The following is a 22422-nucleotide window of genomic DNA, read 5'->3' on the forward strand; positions in this document are numbered from 1 at the left end:
TGTGCCTGACCGGGATCCACCCGGCATGCCCACCAGGGGGCGATGCTCTGCCGCAATCAGAGCCATTCTAGTGCCTGAGGCAGAGGCCACAGAGCCATCCTCAGCGCCCGGGCAAACTTTGCTCCAGTGGAGCCTTGGCTGCAGGAAGGGAAGAGAGACAGAGAGGAAGGAGAGGGGGAAGGGTGGAGAAGCAGATGGGCGCTTCTCCTATGTGCCCTGGCCGGGAATCAAACCCGGGACTCCTGCATGCCAGGCCGATGCTCTACCACTGAGCCAACCGGCCAGGGCAGTTGTAATCTTTTTTGCTGGTAAGATGTTGGCCTCAATTTTTTTTTTTTTTAAAGAGTGACATGTTAAGTGTTTTAAAATGAGGTATGCCTATACCAGAACTGTGAATAATGTAACCTTTTGGAGTCTGCACAAAATCGACTACAAAAACTATCTGAAATAAAATTACTCATTCATTGGTATTTGTATTGGTTCATAAGGGTTATTTTTTCTATTTATGTTAAGTGTATTGTCTCATTTCCTGCAGTCTAAAGATACATAAAATCTCTTCCCTTTATTACTATACTATTTAAGAAGCTTTGTAGTCTAGTAGAAGATAGAAATATGAGTAAATAAATTTTAAGTATGTTGTACACTAGTAACTATAGAGACAGGTACAAAAGGGCAGCCAGCAGATTGTAGTAAAGGGAAGGCTGTATTTAAGTATGGTTCTGCAGATAAAGAATATAAGAACCCAGATAAGCCTGACCAGGCGGTGGCACAGTGGGTAGAGCGTCAGACAGGGATGCAGAGAACTCGAGTTCGAGACCCCGAGGTTGCCAGCTTGAGCACGGGCTCATCTGGTTTGAGCAAAGCTCACCAGCTTGGACCCGAGGTCGCTGGCTTGGTCTGCTGAAGGCCTGCAGTCAAGGCACATATGAGAAAGCAGTCAATGAACAACTAAGGTGTCGCAACGTGCGACGAAAAGCTGATGATTGATGCTTCTCATCTCTCCGTTCCTGTCTATCTCTCTCTCTGACACTGTCTCTGTAAAATAAAAAGAACCCAGATAAGAATGTTTCAAATGGGGGGAGAAGGTGTGAAACATACATATTTCATGTCCATACAGAGCGTGTTTTGGTGGGAAATGAGACTTAACTGTATTGGTGGGAACCAGATCATAAAGCACCTTGTGTGTTTGGGGAGTAGAACTTTATCTTGATAGCTCTGCTAGATTTTTAAGCAGGAGGAATAACTTGTATCTTTAAAAAACCACTTCAGGCCCTGGCCGTTTGGCTCAGCAGTAGAGCATTGCCGGACATGTGCAAGTCCCAGGTTCAATTCCTGGCCAGGACACACAGGAGAAGCGCCCATCTGCTTCTCTACCCTTCCCCTTCTCCTTCCTCTCTGTCTCTCTCTTCCTCTCCCACAGCCAAGGCTCCACTGGAGCAAAGTTGACTCAGGCACTGAGGACGGCTCCATGGCCTCCACCTCAGGCGCTAGAATGGCTCTGGCTGCAACGGAGCAATGCTCCAGATGGGCAGAGCATCACCCCCTGGTGGGTATGCTGGGTGGATCCTGGGTGGGTGCATGTGTGAGTCTGACTACTGCCCCACTTCTAACTTGGGGAAAAATACAAAAAAAAAAAAAAAAAAAAAAAGACCCCTTCAACAATGTGAGGGATAAATTAGAGAGGAAAGCTGGAGTGAAGGCAGGAATACCAGTAGTACCATATTTCCCCATGTTAAGATGCTCTCGTGTATAAGATGCACCTTAATTTGGGGGCCCGAAATTTGAAGAAAAAAAAAATGTATTAGCTACAGTTATTGAACTCAAGTTTTATTCATCATAAAATTCTTACAACTCTTCATTTGCACAAAATAGTGGGAAATGCAAGTAAATAAATCTACAACCACTATATAAGATACACCCAGTTTTTAGACCCCAAAATTTTTTGGGAAAGTGCGTCTTATACATGGGGAAATGCGGTAAGACATTGTAATGGTGAACAAAAAATAAGAGAAAAGTCCTCCCTAGTCCATGGTGGAATATATCTTCCAAGACTCCCAGTGGATGCCTGAAGCCATGGATGGTACCAAGCATATATGTATTTTTTTTTCTATATATACACCTATGATAAAGTTTAATTTATAAGCTAGGCACAGGTTAACAATAATAAAATAGAGTGATTATAACTAGTGTAAAAAAAGGTTATGTGAACATGGATTCTCAAAAATGTCTTGTACTATATTCATGTTTTTGTGTACGCATACATTTTGGCTTTTTGGCCTGTCTGAATTGCTATCATCACTACTTTTGCAATTTGGGTACATTATGAAGTAAAATAAAGGTTACTTGAACACAAGTACTGTAATACAGTGATGAGATCTGATAGTGACTAATGGGCACAGAGCATACAGTGTAGGCATGCTGGACCAGAGGTATGATTTATGTCCCAGGTGGGACCAAGTGGGACTGAATGCTAAAAATGGCATGCAATTGAAATAAACTCATGAATTGATCATTTCTTTAATTTTTCATTTAATATTTTCTGACTGTAGTTAACTGAAACTGTAGAAATAAAGCCACAGCTAGGGGAGGGACTACTGTAGTAAGATCTTGAGCTAAGTGACTGGGCATAAAGGAGAGTGGGGTAATTCAAGAGATTTTAAGGATCATTAAGATTCAGTGACTACTTTGAGAAAATGATGAGATCCTGCTTTGTGGCTTTACAATTGTGATTTGAGTTTTGGGCACATAAGACAGCAAAGTAGAAATGTTTGTAGCCATTTAAATATATGCGTGGAATTAATAACTATATTAGAGAAAGACTCAAGAATTACCAGAGTCATATGGGTCAGGAGGTAAAAGCAGAAGATGAGTCTGTGAATATTAACATTTAGGATTGCCATAGTGGAAGAGCACAAGCACTGAAAAAGAGTGACTTGAACTTATTGGAACAAAACCAGGGTAGAAGGTTTCTAGAGAAGAGCCCAATATAAATTCTGGATTTCTAAGCTTTGGGTCAGTTTACTGATTGAAATATTCCTTTTTGTTTTTCTTGGTTATATTTTTCTGTTTCCTTAAAATTTATGTTAAATATGGTGTAGAGCTTTAGGTTTTTAGATGGCAAGAACCTCAATCTTTTACTAGTTTTTTCTCTCTTGGTAGAATTTTAGTGTTAAATTGAAACCTTGAAATATTTTTATCATACTTTTTTTAACAAGTGAAATGCAATTTGGCTTTGCCTAAATCTCATCACTAGATTGCATTGTTTCCAAAGCAGTCAGATATGTCACTTGACTATATGAAACTTGTAATGCAAGCTTACACAACTTCTGGAGTTGGGTTTCATAAAAATTTTTAAGATTATCATTAAATTGTTAATTGTATACAATATAGATACATTTTCAGTATTAGCTTATTTTATAAAAGTGTGTGCTATTTAAAGCATCTATTTCTAGTTAATTTAGCCATATTACCTAAGAAAGATGTAACTGGTATATTCATTTTACTTTCTGATGCTTTGCACTGATTTTTTTCCCCCTATACTTCTCAGATGCTGCTTTCAATCTTAGGTTTTGAATTAAAATTTTGGGCCCTGGCTGGTTGGCTCAGTGATAAAACATTGATTGGCCTGGCACTTGGATGTCCCGGATTCGATTCCCAGTCGGGGCACATAGGAAAAGTGCCCATCTGCTTCTCTACCCCTCCCCTCTCACTTTTCTCTCTCTCTCTCTCACTTCTATCTTTTTCTCCTCCCCTCCCACGTACCCCCTCTCCCCCTCTCTCCCTCCCTTTCTTTCCTGCAGCCATGGCTCCATGGCCTCCGCCTCAGGCATGCTGATACCCTCCAGAGGGGCTGGGCAGAGCCCTGTAGAAGGCTATGCAGTGGGCTGTGTGGGAGTCAGTCTGCCTCCTCCATTCACTTAATTAAATTTTTTTTTGCAGATAATACAAAAGAGGAAGTTTGAAGTAGGAAGGACTTAGTTTAAATTGTAGTTTGTTCATTTCCTAATTGTATGTTTCTTTGAGCTTGATTCTTCATCAGTCAGTTGACCTTTAAATCCCAGGTATACCCTGTTCATTTCTTCATAATATCTGTAATATTTCATTGAATATCTCTTTACCAGACTTTAAGCCAATCAAGAAATTTTTTCTATATGTCCCTGTACATAACTAGTATATAGAAGTGAGTTAGATTAATTCAGCTACTATTTAATTATGTTACAGAGAGCTAGGTTTTAAATGAAAGTGTCAACTGTAAAAGTTTTTACTTGTATAACACTCAGATGAGTATAGTGAGTAATTTATTTTAGCACTATCTGCATAATCTAATGCAGTGTGGTGGATGTTGGTAATAACTCAGTCACTCTAAACTTAAAAATACATCTTTGCCTATCCAGGGGCAAACGAAGCAATTTCATATTTTCTTTTATCTGATCAGGTCACTGACTTTTGTCATCTTTGATTGGTGTTCATCAGTGGTTTTTATAAGATCAGGGCTTGACTCTTCTGTGATATTCTGTTTGTATACTTGATCAGATTTTTAAGCCCCATTTTATGGTTAAAATGGGGAAATGAATTGTTTTTCTTAGTATTGGTTAAGTTATATAAAGTCCTAGTAAGTAGGTTTGTCCAGATGTTGCTTCAAACTAACGTTGTATATGATAAAGTATTCCTTTGCTGAGGAGTTCTCCATAATCAAATTATAATGTGAAACCAGCAAAAGAGAAAGAATACTACTATAACTTGAAATTTTGTTTTTTGTGTTTTCCAAATTGGTTGTGGAGAATTCAGTATATTTTTGAAGAAAAAACTTTAATGGTTTTAAATGAGAAGTTTGAGGGCCCAAGTGGGAATTATACTGTCTTTAAGTCCTATCTGTTTGTGTTCTGGTTTTATTGAAAGTAGTTGTATGGTATCTACGATAGCTAACATTTTGGTGGCCAGGATGCTATAAGCCGTTCATGTGTATATGGCTTTCATTCTACAAATGTAAGAATTTATTTTTAAATTACAATGTGTTACATAATACAGTGTGCAGACTTCATTGCTAAGTATACTTTTCCTTTATGTGAATCAGTATTTGTAACACTTGCATTTCTGTATAATATTTTAAATTCTTTGGTGACTTATGGGAAACGGGATCTAAGTATAGTAAGGTTCATTGTTCTATAGTAAATTTTCTATTATGAACTGAATTTGAGATAATTTAGTCCTTTTGTGCAGTGTAAATAGGTAATTTTGTATTAGAGAAATGCTTAGAAAGAAGTGTTATATATGAATTATTGAGCAATAATATTTTAAGTATCAGTTAAGTATATTTTTCTTTTCACAGAATGACAGCCCATATCAAGGCGGTGTATTCTTTTTGACAATTCATTTTCCTACAGACTACCCCTTCAAACCACCTAAGGCAAGTATTTTCCCCAAAAGCTGTTAGTACAGATTTATGCTTTATTTCAGAGGAATAGAGCACTCTTAGAAATTAGGGTTCTGCATAATTAAGGCTAAATTGGTATGTTTATATATAATGGATAAGAATAATTGAGGCTCTGTGTCTATATATATATAGAATTGATTTAGAATGCTGATTCTTACTACTAATCTTTAGTTAAAAGAGCAGCGAGATTATTAACCTTAGTATCTTATAATTATAGTAGGCTGCCACTGTTCAACTTTAGTATGCATTTTGCACATATTGCTGCAGTTTATACTGTGCTTGTGTTGGAGTTCAGTTTGTAATCATTTTAAGAGTAGCTTAATGCACTCAGGTAGACTGGTTTGTAGGTATCAAAAACATGGGGTCCTTGACTACTCAAAGCAGTTGACACTGATTCAGCCTATATGAATAGGAGATAATATACATATAGAACATTGGCACTTCACTATAACCATCTTCACCATCATTTTATGGGGTGCGATATATTTATATGAACCACCTATGTAATATTTAAAGGTGTGTATACTGTATGTACAGTGGAAATGCAAACAAATACATACTTTGTAACTTGATACCTTAAATGAGCTGATCTATAAATTTTGACTTATAATCAGCAATTTCTTATTTTTTTTAGTAAATGTTATCCCTTTAAAGTGTTCTTTGATGCTTATGACATGGTAGGGCCAAAATTAGCCTTCAGAATATTCCACCATATCGTCAGAATATAACGTTTTTTCCTCAAAGTTACATTTTCCATTTTAATTTTTAAAAGAACCCCTAAGGGATTTGGGTCAGAATATAAAAACCAGTTTCTATAATTTTTTGGTGTTTTTATGTATATAAATTAGGGTTTAGTGGTTTTATTTTTATTTATTTTTTATTGTGACAATATTTTAAGTCTTGCTAAGTCTTCTACTTAAGTTCAGGATGCTTGTTTTTGTTTCAGAGAAATACCTAAAGGTTTCTTATTTATTTTAGGTTGCATTTACAACAAGAATTTATCATCCAAATATTAACAGTAATGGCAGCATTTGTCTCGATATTCTAAGATCACAGTGGTCTCCTGCTTTAACTATTTCTAAAGGTAAAATTCTTTTAGAGGAACAGTTTTGAACTGCTCTGGTTTTTTTTGTATTTAAAGGAGTTTCAGTTTGGGTTTATTTCTCTGAGTCTTTATTCCAACTTTTTGGTAGGAGGTGGAGAAGTAATAAGTTATATCACCTTTACTCTTTTAACAGTTTTGGGAACAAGTTAAAAATTAAATTAGTATTTGGGCATTATTTGCAAATAATAGAAAATGATAAATACAAAGTTTAATTGGTTTCTGTAGTATTTTTCAGTCACAAGCCCCTTCTGTGTCTCACTTGTTGTCTATTAACTAAAATAGTACACCTAAATTTAATAGAACTTTTAAAACTTCTAGGTTTCCATTGCAGGAATTTTGATTTTGCTTTTCTGTGCTTATTATTTTTTAAATTAAAAGCATTTTTTAAAAACCCTTTAATTAAGCCTTTAAAAAAAAGGAAACCCTTAGTTAGGTATTATGTGAACATAGTAGATTGTTTCTACCTAGTCTAAAATTAGAAAACCTTTTTGGAAATCTCTTCTGTTTTTAATAGGGATTTATTATGTGACATATGCATTATATTTTGCTCCATAAAACACACTTTTTTACCTCCAAAAGTGGAAGAAAAAATGCCCATGTGTGTTATGGAGTCAAAAATACGGTATTTTATTAAAGATTTTAACACACCATTTGGTTCAGGTTGTTTTTTTTTCCTTCTTATTTTCCACCTTATAACCCTAGGTGTGTTTTATGGTCAGGTGCGTCTTATGGAGCGAAAAATAAGGTAATAGGTTCAGTCTCCATATGAAGGAGATGAAATGTTTTTCCATCTCTGTCCTTTTTGAATGACTGGTAGTTTTATGTCACTTTTACCCCACAGATAAAATTACCACAAAACTTACTCATTGGGAAGGAAGACTGCCTTCAAGTGATTTTCAGTTTTTGGCATTGATTTAGTGTTCCTTAGGTACACAAAACTAGGTTTTTAATGTTATGTAGGTATGGTAAGTGCAAAGTAAAACAGGGTTTAAGGCAGGATATCAATTTTTTTTATATGTTTGCACAATGCATTTGAGTCTCCTTAACCCGTTTATGTCTCATGTTCCATTATTGGAACAGTAGCTACGTGGGAGTTATTTATATCCTGTTGCTCAAGGTCATTGCTGAGGTCTGGTTTTTCACACAGGTCTGCCTCCTGAGGGTGTATGTTATCACATGTTGCACAGAGTTAGTCACTGCAACAGATACTGGCATGCTGGGAACCTGTCAAAAGTGACATGAAGTTTTAGAAAATTTTGGAGAACTGAATTTCAAAAATTTCAACCTCCAGCATAAATGTTTAAGGGATGGTGTAGCATTTCTCAGACTAAACTTTCTTACTACCAAGTACCATACAGTATTATGAAAATCTTAAACAGTAGGTTCCAAGTTTTTTACCATTCCTGGAAATGCACTATAATACTGAACACAGTTTCTGTAAATACAGGCTCAGTTTTATCTGCCCCTTGCATTTGGGTTTTTTGGGGGGTTTTCTTTCTTTTTTTTTTTTTTTACAGAGAGAGAGAGTCAGAGAGGGATAGACAGGGACGGAGAGATGAGAAGCATCAATCATTAGTTTTTCATTGCGCATTGCAACACCTTAGTTGTTCATTGATTGCTTTCTCATACGTGCCTTGACCCTGGGGCTGCAGCAGACGGAGTAACCCCTTGCTCGAGCCAGCGACCTTGGGCTCAAGCTGGTGAGCTTTTGCTCAAACCAGATGAGCCTGTGCTCAAGCTGGCGACGTCAGGGTCTCGCACCTGAGTCCTCCACATCCCAGTCCAACGCTCTATCCACTGCGCCACCACCTGGTCAGGCTGCATTTGGTTTTAAAGTTACATTTTCTGTAATAATACACAACATTATTAGTTTTGTCTTTTTTACCGTATTATTTTTTTCTTATCTGAAGATTATACCCACTTCAAGATTTATATCAGAAAATTTTATAACACCTTTGTACAATGTCTGGCACATAAAAGGCATTTTAAATCAATTAGATACATGATCCATGATCCATGATGCTTGGCATTTTTTGTATTGAATAGGATAGGGTAAGAATTAGCATTGGACGGTCACTTGGTTATAGACCTTGGCGTTGTTTCTTTTAGTCTGCACTCTTGCGTATATAGATGGCCTCTACCTTATCAATTCAAAGGATAAAACATATAGTCAATGGAGCAGTTGGGAGCTTTTGTGCAACCTCCCTGGGGCAGGACAGAGAATGGATTTTTCATTATGCTGAACAGCTAAGATTAATATGGTATAGTTGTTCCCCAGATATTCTTATTAAAGTTATTTTTCCTCTCAGTACAAAGAAACTGCAGTGACTTAAATTCTTATTTAACTGTCTCAAAACTCCTCAGTTTGGCAGTAAGTAGTTTTATAGTTAGTACTAAACTTGTTCCCAAAAAAGATCTACTTTTAGCATTTATCTCCCTGGAGCTTGTCTCCTCTGAAGTAAAACATAGATCTCAATAATAAAAATATAATTTAATAATCTTTTGAAAATTGAGGTTTATAATAGGTATTTTTAACTGATTTTTAGTTTGATACCGTGTGGTCAGAAAAGAACGTTCATAAAATTTTAGTCTTGGGTTTATGGAGACCTTTTTTTTTTTGCCTAACTTGTATCTATCATGGGAATTGTTTCATGTGCACTTAAAAGAATATATTCTGAAGTTTTGGGATGAAATGTTAAATATCTAATAAGTTCATCTGATCTAATGTGATATTTCAGGCCTTAGTTTTCTTTCTGATTTTCTGTCTGGATAATCTGTCCATTGATGTAAGTGGGTGTAATAGTGTTTTTAAATACAATTTTCTTTATCAAAATTTCTGATGCTAAGTTAATAACATTTGTTTTCTTGCAGTTCTTTTATCCATTTGTTCACTGCTATGTGATCCAAACCCAGATGACCCCCTAGTGCCAGAGATTGCACGGATCTATAAAACAGACAGAGATAAGTAAGTATGTAGTAGTTCAAGAAAGTGATATGAAGTTGTTTTTCTTAATGAGTTAGGTTTATATTCTGCTGTAAGTTGTAGCAAAGCCAAGAAGACTTGATGCTTATTTCTGGTAAGATGATAGTGCAAATATGTATGTAAAAAGCTAGTTATTGAAATGGAATTGTTTTTGAAAATTAGTAGGTTTTAGTTTATGTGACAGTGCCTACTCCCTTTAAAATGTTTTACTTTTCTAACATGTTATGAAATAGTTTGTCACATTAAGTTTTGGAGAAGAAAAATTATCCCAATTATGTTTTTTGAAAAAGATATTGGTACTATTGTGAAATTTTGGTCTAAATTTCTCAAATATTTTAATTATTTTTATGTACAACTTCATTATTTTTGTATTATAATTAATGCTAAGTATACTTGTTCAATTAGGTACAATAGGTTAGCAAGAGAGTGGACAGAGAAATACGCTATGTTGTAGGGTAAGAGGATCTGTATTCTATGGTGCGCTTATTCATGGTACTGCCAGCACTTGAGTGCTGCATGCTTTAAGGCACTATATTAACTAACAAAAGGTAACCAATGTGGCAGTTTTCTGAAACCTTCTTTTAACTGTTTGATCTCTGTTTAGCGTGAAAGCATACCTAGTAGTCATTATTGCTTGAGAATATTTTTGCATGACAAAGCAGTTATGTAGCATTAGTAAGAAATGGACATTTCAAACCTTCCTGGTGCTTAAAAATTTTTAACTTGGTACATTTTAAACTTTATACCAGTACTGTATTGAATGTGGTGCTGTAGTTCAAATTTTGCCGAGATGATGATGTAAGGAGAAACTATTAAGCCGAAGCATCTAAACTAAATAAATGTTCATTACTGACCTTGCATGCACTAGTGTCAGCTCAACTTTGTGGCTACCTGTATGCTAAATGAAACCTTTGTTTTAAAATGCTGGCTTTTTCAGAGCGTATCCTTAAAAAAAGGTAACCGTGATTGGTTAGAAAGAACTTCTGTATGTTCAAGTTGAGAAAAGTGCTTGAACTGTATTTGTATTTAGTTCTTGGTTTGAAATGAAGCTAGTTAATACTTTATAAAGTTCAAACTGTAAATATCTAAAAGTTTTTCTGAGTCTTTGATGTGTATTCATTTTTTAAGGTTATTGTATTTTTGTTGGTAAGTAGGACTATGGCATGGGTAGAATGGAGAAATGGATGGCATTTAGCAATGGTAGTGACGTTCCTCAGTGAGAAATAATCTTGCTTGTTGTGTGAATTACCGGTTGATCTTTTTAAGCAATGATTGCTTCCAGTTGTACTCTTATAGATTCCCATTCATCAGGTCTCAAGTTGGTTTTATTATCTCCAGTCACCACACAATTTAAAAATAACACATGTGATTCTAATTAACATACCACTCATACTCATCTCCTCTTGAAAACTGTTTTTTTACCACTCTCCCCAATGTCTTAATCTTCTCCCCGTGCCTAAGTCTCAAAGGTGCTTTCTCTTCTGGTGTTAACCCAGGGTCAGGTAACTTCTCAAAGTTTAGGGTTTCGATAAAATGGTTTAGTTTAACTTTTTATTTTGGCTTTGATGGAGTTTTCTATAGATGTACAGAATGTGTATGCTGTTTTGATGTAATTCTTCAATGAACTATAAAATAATTTTTTAAATGTTAAAATTGTACTAATTGTAGATTTTTCTAAAGAGCATTAGCTTAGTGAGCTTAGTGATAGGGGAGGTGAAAGGTCTTTGATTTTTGTTACCCTGCCCTATCTCAGTGCCACTTATGTTTAATAAAATACTATTAGTGTTTTGGAAGCATGAGGTTCTCATTTTCCACAATGTGTTGAGTGCCAATGCTATATCTCCTGGATGGTTTTTTTCCCAGTCATAGCCATTAGATGACTCTATAGTGAGTCTTGGAGGTAAAATAGAAGTCTTTCCCTTTTAAGTATTAAGTTATTTTAACTTTTTAAATAACATATTCTTTACTTACAGGTACAACAGAATATCTCGGGAATGGACTCAGAAGTATGCCATGTGATGCTACCTTAAAGTCAGAATAACCTGCATTATAGCTGGAATAAACTTTAAATTACTGTTCCTTTTTTGATTTTCTTATCCGGCTGCTCCCCTATCAGACCTCATCTTTTTTAATTTTATTTTTTGTTTACCTCCCTCCATTCATTCACATGCTCATCTGAGAAGACTTAAGTTCTTCCAGCTTTGGACAATAACTGCTTTTAGAAACTGTAAAGTAGTTACAAGAGAACAGTTGCCCAAGATTCAGAATTTTTTAAAAATGGAGCATGTGTATTATGTGGCCAATGTCTTCACTCTAACTTGGTTATGAGACTAAAACCATTCCTCACTGCTCTAACATGCTGAAGAAATCATCTGAGGGGGAGGGAGATGGATGCTCAGTTGTCGCATCAAAGGAAGCAGCATTATTCTAGCAGCATCCATTCTGTTTAAGCCTTCCACTGTTAGAGATCTGAGGTTACATGATATACTTTATGCTCATAACTGATGTGGCTGGAGAATTGGTATTGAATTTATAGCATCAGCAGAACAGAAAATGTGATGTATTTTATGCATGTCAATAAAGGAATGACCTGTTCTTGTTCTACAGAGAATGGAAATTGGAAGTCAAACACCCTTTGTATTCCAAAATAGGGTCTCAAACATTTTTGTAATTTTCATTTAAATTGTTAGGAGGCTTGGAGCTATTAGTTAATCTATCTTCCAATACACTGTTTAATATAGCACTGAATAAATGATGCAAGTTGTCAATGGATGAGTGATCAACTAATAGCTCTGCTAGTAATTGATTTATTTTTCTTCAATAAAGTTGCATAAACCAATGAGTTAGCTGCCTGGATTAATCAGTATGGGAAACAATCTTTTGTAAATGCAAAGCTGTTTTTGTATATACTGTTGGGATTTGCTTCATTGTTTGACATCAAATGATGATGTAAACTTCAAAAGAGTGAATATTTTGCCATGTTCAGTTAAAAGTGCACAGTCTGTTACAGGTTGACACATTGATTGACCTGATTTATGCAGAATTAATAAGCTATCCAGATAGTGTAGCTTTAATATGCTGCACATGATACTGGCAACCCTGGAGTTCATAGATGGACTTTGGACCCAGCAGTTTTAAACATGTATATGGAGTTTTAAGAACTTTATTTTCCAGGTGCAACCCCCTTCGAACTAAATTTTTTCTTCACCTTGTACACTTGACAGCTAAAAACAAACCATAATATGGGAGTAATAATGGGTTAAATTTACAAAATAAAGTACTGTTTTGGTGTGGGAGTTGTCATGAGGCTGTGTTGAAGTGACTTAACTATGTGGGATATTGAGTATCCATTGAAATGGATTTGTTCAGCCATTTACATTAATGAGCATTTAAATGCAAACATCATTTCAGGTGACTTAACATGAATGAATAAAAGTCAATGCTATTGGATAATTTTTTGTTTGACAAGTGCTATGTGTGCCACTAATTTAATTTCTGTAGTAACAAGGGCATTATCATTCACCCTTCCTAATTATGACCATATAGTTTTACTTTTTTTTCTAGTTATTTTGGTTTGTCCATTGCTTCCTTACAATCCTGTATTCGATTTCTAGCACATCTGTGACTTTTCTCTACTTCCACATTTTTGCACTGCTTACACTTATGTGCAATCTTACTCCTTGTCTGCACAGATGTGGAAAGCTAGATATAAAATAAATGTTAAAGCTTGATTTTTATAAACATTTTAATATGTAGTTTGGACATGATTTATTGACTAAGGTTCTCTAAAACTGGAAGTGAAATGCATGCCTTCCGAAAATGTTCTGGCTTTGTTAATTCTGTAATAAGCATTTCATTGAGAAATATCAATCTAACTAGACAGTTTTCCAATGAGTGGATATTTTTCCTGTTTTGTTTTTGTTTTTTTGCTTAAAAATGACTAAGGGTAAATGTCAAGCTGTTAAAATTTTTGGATTCAAATTACAAATGAGAAATTAGTAACATACTGCTCTACAAGCTAGGAAATACTGTTCTTTGGCTTTATTTTCAAAATAATTGAATCTTAGTAACATTTTTAATGGGCATATCATTATTTGAAAGTCAACCATCAATAAAACACTTCTCAGAGCTTTGAATCACTAATCAGCTTTAAAGTGGACCTTTTTAGCAATAGGCAACACTTAAGTACTGTGTTTCTCCTCATGTGTAAGACGCTCCAATGTATAAGACACACCTTAATTTGGGGGCCTGAAAATTGGGGAGGGGGGAGACGCACAAAACGGGAAATTAAGTAAATTACAAGCGCAGAAACAAGTGGGAGATGCAAGTTAAAAAAATCATCTAGTGTATAAGACGCACCCAGTTTTTAGATCCTAGATATTTCTTAAAAGGGTGTGTCTTATACATGGCGGAATACAGTATTTGTAGAGATGACTTCCTTAAGTCATTGATTGTTGAAAGTATTAGATGAATCCAATTCGCTGTATCAGACTATAGTTTTTACATTTCTATGTCACTTCTAAGGGGATAAGCCATAATGGCTTCTCCAGGTTTCAGAGAACAGTAAAATACTGGAAAGGAACATTTTTTTAATGTATGGACACTGAACTTAAGATGGTCTCTGTTGAAACTTGCAAGACTCCACAAGAATTTGCCCTTTTCCTCCACATGTTACTAGTGCCATGTGTAGGACTCTAGTAAATGTTAGACTAAAATTTGATTTTGGTTTTTCCTATATCATTTAATGTACAAACTCAAATACTTAGTTTCTATTAACCTATGGGAATTAACAGTCCAGTTGACTTATTAAAGGTAAATTGTAAGTGACTCATTTTTGTTCCTGGGCAAGTTTGCAATGTGATATTCAGCCGCTTTTTTTTTTAATACCAGTTTGTTTTCTTGTGGGTGTACTCACAATTTTTAAAGTATGAACCACAGTTAACTAGTGGTCTCAGGGTTAGTGGGCACTCACTTATTTTTTAATGGCTTGGTTGAAATAGCTTCTGATACTGAGTATGCTGTGTTAGTGATTTGGGGGGTGACTCAATTTAGCCATGTTTTGTGTTGGCATAGCAAAACTGTTAAATGATTGTTGGTTATACTTTTGAGTGATTTGTCTTTTATGAGGAACCCAGTGCAAGTCACTAAATACTGTCTAGTAACATCTGCATAACACTTGTAATAGCTAAGGTTAATTGAGCTTAAAGGAATTGTTATCATTAAAGTCTGTTTAAAGACACTTTGGTCTTACTCAGTAATTCCAGCTAACATGAAATTCACACTGTAACCTAATATTTGTAAGTTCTGTTTTGAATTTAGGAGTTAAAATTATAAAGAATTTAGGATAGTGTTTCTCAAAAGGTATTGCAAGGCCACCAATGTCAGTATCATTTGAGAAATTCTTTATAATGGAAATTATCAGGCCCTACTACAGGACTACTGATTCAGAAACAGGTGGCACCCAGTAGCCTATTTTAAGCCAACCAGATTAATTCTGAAGTCTATTCCTAGCTTTCTCCCTAGTGATAATACAGCAATTTTTGGACCCTATAGTTGTTTTACAAGTCTTGTTGCTTCGTGGCTATAAGAATTTGTTAAATTGTATGCCCAAGTATTGTGTTTCCATATAATTGACAAGTTTGTAGTACTTTGAATTATACTATAGGTTGATTTTCACATTTAGGATAACATTGGTAATATCCTGCAATTAATTTGAATAAGTCAAACACATGACATTCAAATTCATGACTACAATCATTTTTTGGGAGTATATCTAATTCAATCAATGGTCAGTACTATTTAAAACGAGCAATCAGGTACAAAAGTGTACTAAATGTTGGTTAGATAGCTGAAGGAACGAAGTTTTGAACCCTGATCTCATGTTGTGGTCTTTTACATTAAGCAATTTTTTTTTAATGTCAAGAGTGTTTGCAATGTTACTGAAATTAACATTAAATATAGCCTAAGCTAATAAAACCTTTCCTAATTCTTCCTGCATAATGGGGAAAGTAAATGGTAAAGGTATTTGGAAACAACTTAAAAGCATAACCCACCCCCCTACACACACACAGACACCCCACGTTCAAGAAAACAGTTACAGGGAAACAAAAAAGTTTTCTAGAAAGGCTAGATTGAAATTAGCTGAACATTTTGGGTGTTGTTTAGGACTACAGTGATTACCACTTGGATTCTTTACTGCTACTTGCTCCTTTCTTGCCTCATTTTGAAGAATTTTTTTATAATTAGTGGTGTTTGGTAATTTTCTCCAAGTAGTACACTATTTCTGGATGAATTTATAAATTTATGAACCTACTTTATTCTTGTATTGGAGATGGTTTTATGAAATAACATTTAATTTTTACATAAAATTGTCTCATCTCTAATCTCAATTCCTTGTTTATCATATCAAATTTAAATGTCAAGTAAGGCCGAACAATATGAGTACTTTTATGCCCTAGTACTTAACACAACCACTGTTGTTTGCTGACCTCCCAGCTATCTCTCCTGAACTGTATCGCTCCTATTCAATTCTGGTTACCTAAAAGAGTATCCTTAAAATGTCTGAAACTGACTTGATTTCCTCACACAGACATAACGTATACATGCACCCCTGTCACTGGCCTCAGTAAATGTAGACATTTATTCAGTTGCACTGGCCCAAAACCTAGGCATCAACATTGATTTCTGACATTCCACTTCCAAATTAAACAGTAATCTTGTCAATTCTATTTCTAAATTCTGTTCAGAATCTACCTGTTCACCATATACACTGCTGCCATATGTTCCATCTCTTGCTTGGATTATTGCTGTAGTTCCTGAGTGGTCTTCTAGCATTTTACTTTGAAGCAATCAGTCCCACACGTCATTCTTTTGCTTCAAACCTAATGGTTTCTCGTCTCATTCAGCCAAAAATACTAAAGGAATTTACAGGCTGTATTTATTAACATTTCCCACCACCTCTACTTTATCTCTGAACACTTGTTTGCCTACATGATTTCCTTAGCTCAGTTACACAGGCCTGTGCTGAGATGTTTGCACTTGTTCTTCCCTTAGAATGATCTTCTCTCAGATGTCTTATGACTACCTCTTTCCTAATTGTTAGGTCTCTGTTCAAATGTCAACATAGACTTGGTTTTGACTATTCTGTTTGGTAGTCTATAAAATACCAAACAACTATACCATTGTAGATTGCACCATGGCATATTCAGGATTAGCCACTTTGCATGTAATATTTATTTCCTCAGCACCCTAGAATGTAAGCTCCAAGAACGGGGGTTTTGTCTGTGTTCTGCTATATACCCTAGTTACTAGATGACTGCCTGGCATATGTTATGGTGGGCAAATATTTAATGACTATGAGCTAAATGGTAGACTTTGCCAAAGAAATTTCTTGCTTTATTTTTTAACTCCAAAAGTACGAAAAACAACTGGGATATACTATAGAAGAAGAATAAATGTGACATTCTTTACTCTGATTACAAGTAAAACACCACCATGGCGAGTAGATGGACATTTCCATTTCAGTCAGTATGGATTATTACCCTGACAAACTGTCCTGTAAAAAAAGCAATTAAACATGCTGGGAAACACTTTTTTTTTTAAATGTGTCAATAATAGTACTACTGTCAAGCCAAAAACAAATTGAAACCAGGAACCCAAAGAGGAAGTAGAATATAACCAGAAACCAGCTTTCATCTTGAAAACACTTAAAAGCCAAGTGAATGGCACTTTAATTTTTGTAGGCACTGGCAAAGCTTAGAATGCACCCAAAGAGTGGTGTCAAATAGGAGAAACCCATTCTTAATACAGTGTGGAGTCTGCGTACCTTGAACATTAATTAGTGGCAGGAGAAGATTCACCTCTCATAATTTGTAATAGTAGTTTGGCCTTTGTGAAGATCACAGCCCTAAATCTTACTACATAGGTGGTCCCATAAAACTAAAACAAGGTTTAATTTTTAAAGTAGTTTCCAGAGCAACCAGGTACTGGCAAAAGCAAATATTCTGCAGGAACTCAGAGTTGGGGGAGGGAGCATGTACAAGGGAACAGCACATGAATGGGAGTCATCTGACTTGCAAATATACTTCAGACTTAAAAATATCAGGTCATCCAAACTGGAAATGAATTATATGCACAGATGACATGGTATAGAAAATCCTGAAGAATAAAATTAGAGCTAATTGAATTCAAAGTTGCAGGATACAAAAATCAATACAAGAAATCAATTTTATTTCTATAACTATGAACAATCCAAAAATGAAATTAAGAAAACAATTCCATTTACAGTAGGACAGAAAAGAATAAAATACGTACATAAAGATAACCAACCTGATCGGTGGTGGTACAGTGGATAGAGCATTGACCTAGGATGCTGAGATCCCAGATTGGAAACCCCAAGGTCGCTGACTTGAGTGCAGGATCACCAGCTTGAGCACGGGGTCACCAGCTTGAATGTGGATCACCGACATGATCCCATGGTCTCTAGCTTGAAACCCAAGATTGCTGACTTTAGCCCAATATCATTGGGCTGGAAGTCCCCAGTCAAGGTACGTATGACAAGCCATCAGTGAACAACTAAAGTGCCGCAACTACGAGTTGATGTTTCTCATCTCTCTTCCTCTCTCTCGCTTAAATAAGTAAACAAGTAAATTTAACCAAGGAAGTGCAAAACTTGTACACTGAAAACTACAAAACATCTCTGAAGGAAGGGAATCCTAAATGAATGGAAAGACGTTAGTCTCTGCTTCTGGCCCTTTGGGCAATCAACAGAGACAGTTAAGTAAGATCACCCTTGCTGAGAAAAAGCCCATGTTGTTGGTTGGGTCCATGCATAGCCTTCATCCCTGCCATCCTGACAACTTTCTTCAAGGGCTCAATGTCAAGTATTGGAGTGGAGCATAGAAAGGCTGGCTAAAATCCATAGGACCATCTTTTTGTGTATTTGTCAAGAGCCTACTCTGTAGTACATGCCTCTTGTGAGCATTAATGTGAGGCACAAAAAAACTGCATGTATTGTACCTCTTCCTACAGTGTCCATCCACATAATAGCTACCCACACCTCCATGTCACTTGTCTTCCAATCTTATTACTCTTAAGGCCCCGATCAACTTTTGGTACACCTGGCCTGTGGTGGCACAGTAAATAGAGCATCGACTTGGGATGCTGAGGTTGCCAGTTCAGAACCCTGGACTTGCCCCATCAAGGCACATACGACAAGCAAGCAATGAACAATTACAGTGAAGCAACTATGAGTCAATATTTCTCGCCCCCCCTAAAATCAATAAAATCTTAAAAAAAAAAAAAAAAAGACTTGGGTCTGCCAAGAAATAAGTATATAACTGTAACTCAAGCTACCTGTCCTTTCACATGAATTGAAAAATTAAATGTATTTCTCATGTCTCTGTGCACTGGAAAGATTCCCCTTTACTGATGTCATTCAGGGCCAATCCTAAATGGGCTGTTATGTGGCAATAGTCCATTTATGGCTAGTTCCAATAAACATTGCACTAGTCCACGGGTGAACCAGGCATAGGTCAGCTGGTTATAAGGAATTCCCCTTGAGGTCACCAGTGTAACATAGATAAGTGACACGGAAAGCTAGACAACCTATTTATGTAATTTACATGGGTTTTGTGAAGTTTGCTTGAATCTGAAAGTCACTTCTTACATATATTGGAACATTACTGTTGCTGCCTAACTTTATTACTTGGTTGACTGGATAATCCTCCTTTCAGGCTGCATAGTAGGTGTAATGATCAGATGTTTGGTTTTTACTAAGACCCAGCAGCACACTAGGACCTATATTTTTTAAAGAGAGTTCACTGTGGTGAAGTTCATAGCCTTGCTCCAGAATATAAGGATCTACTATGACTCTTCTAATGGAGCTTATCCAAAATTCCATATATTGTCCATGGTTTTTTTTTAGCACTATCAGATCCTCGGGATTCCATGACATAAATGTGATTTTTCAGGCCTATCCATAAGTAACTACAAAGCCTTTCCCTAACATGCCTCATGAGAGAAAGCTGTCTTTCCCACACCAGGCCTGTTGCATAGCCAAAGTATTATAATCACTAAAGGGAGTGGCAGTGAAGTGCTACTGATGTCCTGCTGGCTGTTTGTGCTCTTCATATATTGACATTCCTAGCCCCGATGCCTTCATTACTAAGTCTCTTTATCTGAGGCATTAGGCAGAGGTCTTCCTCAGGAGTATCTACTGAAATCTTATGGGGAAGGAGAAGTAGGAAACTTTGAATACATTAATCCCTACTTGGACTCAGTACCAGAGATGGATTTAACGGTGGACACACCAGGAGCGCGCCCTGGGCCCTGACTTCTGAAGGGCCCCACAAAACCCCAACTTTACACTTTTTTCTAATGACACCAAGTTTGGTTTCATATGTGCAATTTTAACATTAATAGTGCATACTGCTTTTTTATTTATTTAAAAATATGATTAACATGTATTTTTATTTTCTGTCTCCCTTTTCTTTTTAAGGGGACCAATAGTTTCTTCCATGCCCAGGATCTCAACTGACCTTAATCCGCAGCTGCTCAGTACCTAGCATTTTTCCACTCGGGGCTCTTCCTCCTCATTTTTCACATCTCCACTCCCAACCCAGGGTCTATAAAACAGCCATAGCTGTGTGGTAAGGGCTCCTTCAACAGTGAGCCAACCCCCACATTTGCTTTGATCCACCTGACCCTTAAACAGTGTGCCTGCCATTTTATGGGGGAAATGAAACCGAGGAGAGTTGGAATCTTCTCCAGTTTTTAGCTTCTTGCTTATACTGTCACCCTAAGGGAGTCATGACTTCACTATTACTTTAATTTTTGACTCCTTGTTGCTTTAACTGCTCCAACACCTGACATCTCAGCTTTCGCTCTCAGCTAAACTAGATCCTGATAGGGTAGTGTTAATCCTCCAACTTTGTTCTTTTTAGTATTGTGTTAGTTATTCTGGATCTTCTTTGCTTTTCCATATAAATTTCAGAATAAGTTTGTCAAAATCCACAAAATAACTGACTGGGGTTTTGATTGGGATTGCATTGAATCTACAGATTAAGTTGGTAAACTGACATCTTGACAATATTGAGTCTCCCCCTCTGTGAACATGGAAAGCCCATTTATTTAGTTCTTCTACAACTACTTTAATCAATTTTGTAGTTTTCCTTATATAACTCTTATGCATTTTTGTTATATTTATAAAGTGCTTCATTTTTTTTGGAGCGCTAAAATAAACAATGTTGTGTTTTTAATTTCAAATTCCAATTCTTCATTGCCGGTATATAGGAAAATGATAGACTATTATATACTAACCTTGTATGCTGCAACCTTACTATAAATTGCTAATTAGTTCCAAGAGTTATTTTTTGTTGTTGTTGATTCCTTTAGATTTTCTACATACAAAATCATTTCATTTGCAAAGAAAGATGGTTTTACATCTTCTTTCCCAATTTGTATTCTATTTTCTTTTCTTTTCTTGTCTCATTGGATTGGCGAGGACTTCCAGTATAATTCTGGAAAGAAGTGGTGAGGAGGGACATTCTTCCTTTGCTCCTGATCTTAGCAGAAAATTATTTAGTTTCTCACCATTAAGTATAAGTGTGGTTTTTTGTGTGGATATGCTTTATAAAGGGGAGGACTTTCTCCTCTATTCCTAACTTGCAGAGAGTTTTTATCATAGTGGATGTTGAGGTTTGTCAAGTGCTTTTTCTGTGCCTACTGATATAATCATTCTATTTTTTTAGTCTATTGATGTGATGAGTTACATTAATTAATTTTTGAATGGTCAATTATCTTTGAATACCCTAAATAAATCCCACTCGGTCATGGGTGTATGTTTCTTTTTTATACATTCTTGATTTGCTAGTGTTTTATTATGGGTTTTTCTACAGTGTGTCCGTAAAGTCATGGTGCACTTTTGACCGGTCACAGGAAAGCAACAAAAGACGATAGAAATGTGAAATCTGTACCAAATAAAAGGAAAACCCTCCCAGTTTCTGTAGGATGATGTGGCAGCACGTGCGCATGCGCAGATGATGATGTAACACCGTGTATACAGCGGAGCAGCCCACGGCCATGCCGGTCAAGATGTGGACGGTACAGAGGAATGTTCAGTGTGTTCTGTGGCTTGCTAAATTCAAATCCGTGACCAAAGTGCAACGTGAATATCGGCTCATTTATAATGAAGTGCCACCACATAGGAATAACATTACTCGGTGGGATAAGCAGTTGAAGGAAACCGGCAGTTTGGTGGACAAACCCCGTTCTGATAGGCCATCAGTCAGTGACAAGTCTGTAGAGGCTATATGGGATAGCTACCTAAGGAGCCCTAAAATATCTGTGCATGAGCCCACATTGAACTGCACTGAATAGGTATGAAACCGGGAGAGTTTTCCTTTTATTTGGTGCAGATTTCACATTTCTATCGTCTTTTGTTGCTTTCCTGTGACCGGTCAAAAGTGCACTATGACTTTACGGACACATTGTATTATGTTCATGAGAGATTTTGTTCCTGTAGTTGTCTTTTCTTTGTAATGTCTTTGTCTGGTTTTGGTAACAGGGTAATATTGACCCCATAGAATGAATTAAGAAGGATTGCCTCTGTTTTTATCTTCTGGACGCCACTGTAAAGAATTGGTATACTTTCTTCCTTAAATGTTAGGTAGAATTCACCAGTGAACACATCTGGGCCTGATGCTTTCTGTTATTGACAGTTATAAATGATTGATTCAATTTCTTAAATAGATAATGGCCTATTCAGATTGTCCCTTTCTTCTTGTGTGAGTTTTGGTATGTCATGTACTTCAAGGAATTTGTCCATTTCAAATAAGTTATCAAATTTGTGGGTATAGAGTTGTTCATAGAATTTATGCCTTTATTTTCTTTGTCATGTTC

At 36.2% G+C, this 22422-nt stretch overlaps 1 protein-coding gene across 6 annotated transcripts in view; it reads left to right on the forward strand.

Moving 5' to 3' along the window:
• UBE2D3 (ubiquitin conjugating enzyme E2 D3) overlaps positions 1 to 13346 on the forward strand; it is a 30700-nt gene extending 17354 nt beyond the window's left edge. For 5 of the 6 annotated variants that reach the window (XM_066233431.1, XM_066233432.1, XM_066233430.1 and 2 more), the window contains 5 exons: positions 5330 to 5407; positions 6413 to 6518; positions 9411 to 9504; positions 9928 to 9977; positions 11496 to 13346. In XM_066233431.1, the coding sequence (XP_066089528.1) occupies positions 5330 to 5407; positions 6413 to 6518; positions 9411 to 9504; positions 9928 to 9976 (327 nt within the window). In that variant the 3' untranslated portion in view covers position 9977; positions 11496 to 13346. The remainder of the gene's footprint in view (positions 1 to 5329; positions 5408 to 6412; positions 6519 to 9410; positions 9505 to 9927; positions 9978 to 11495) is intronic. The other variant, XM_066233433.1, reaches the window with a different exon arrangement.
• The last annotated feature ends 9076 nt before the right edge of the window (positions 13347 to 22422 follow it).

The sequence above is a fragment of the Saccopteryx bilineata genome, chromosome 5 (assembly GCF_036850765.1).
Source record: "Saccopteryx bilineata isolate mSacBil1 chromosome 5, mSacBil1_pri_phased_curated, whole genome shotgun sequence".
Lineage (NCBI taxonomy): Eukaryota > Metazoa > Chordata > Mammalia > Chiroptera > Emballonuridae > Saccopteryx > Saccopteryx bilineata.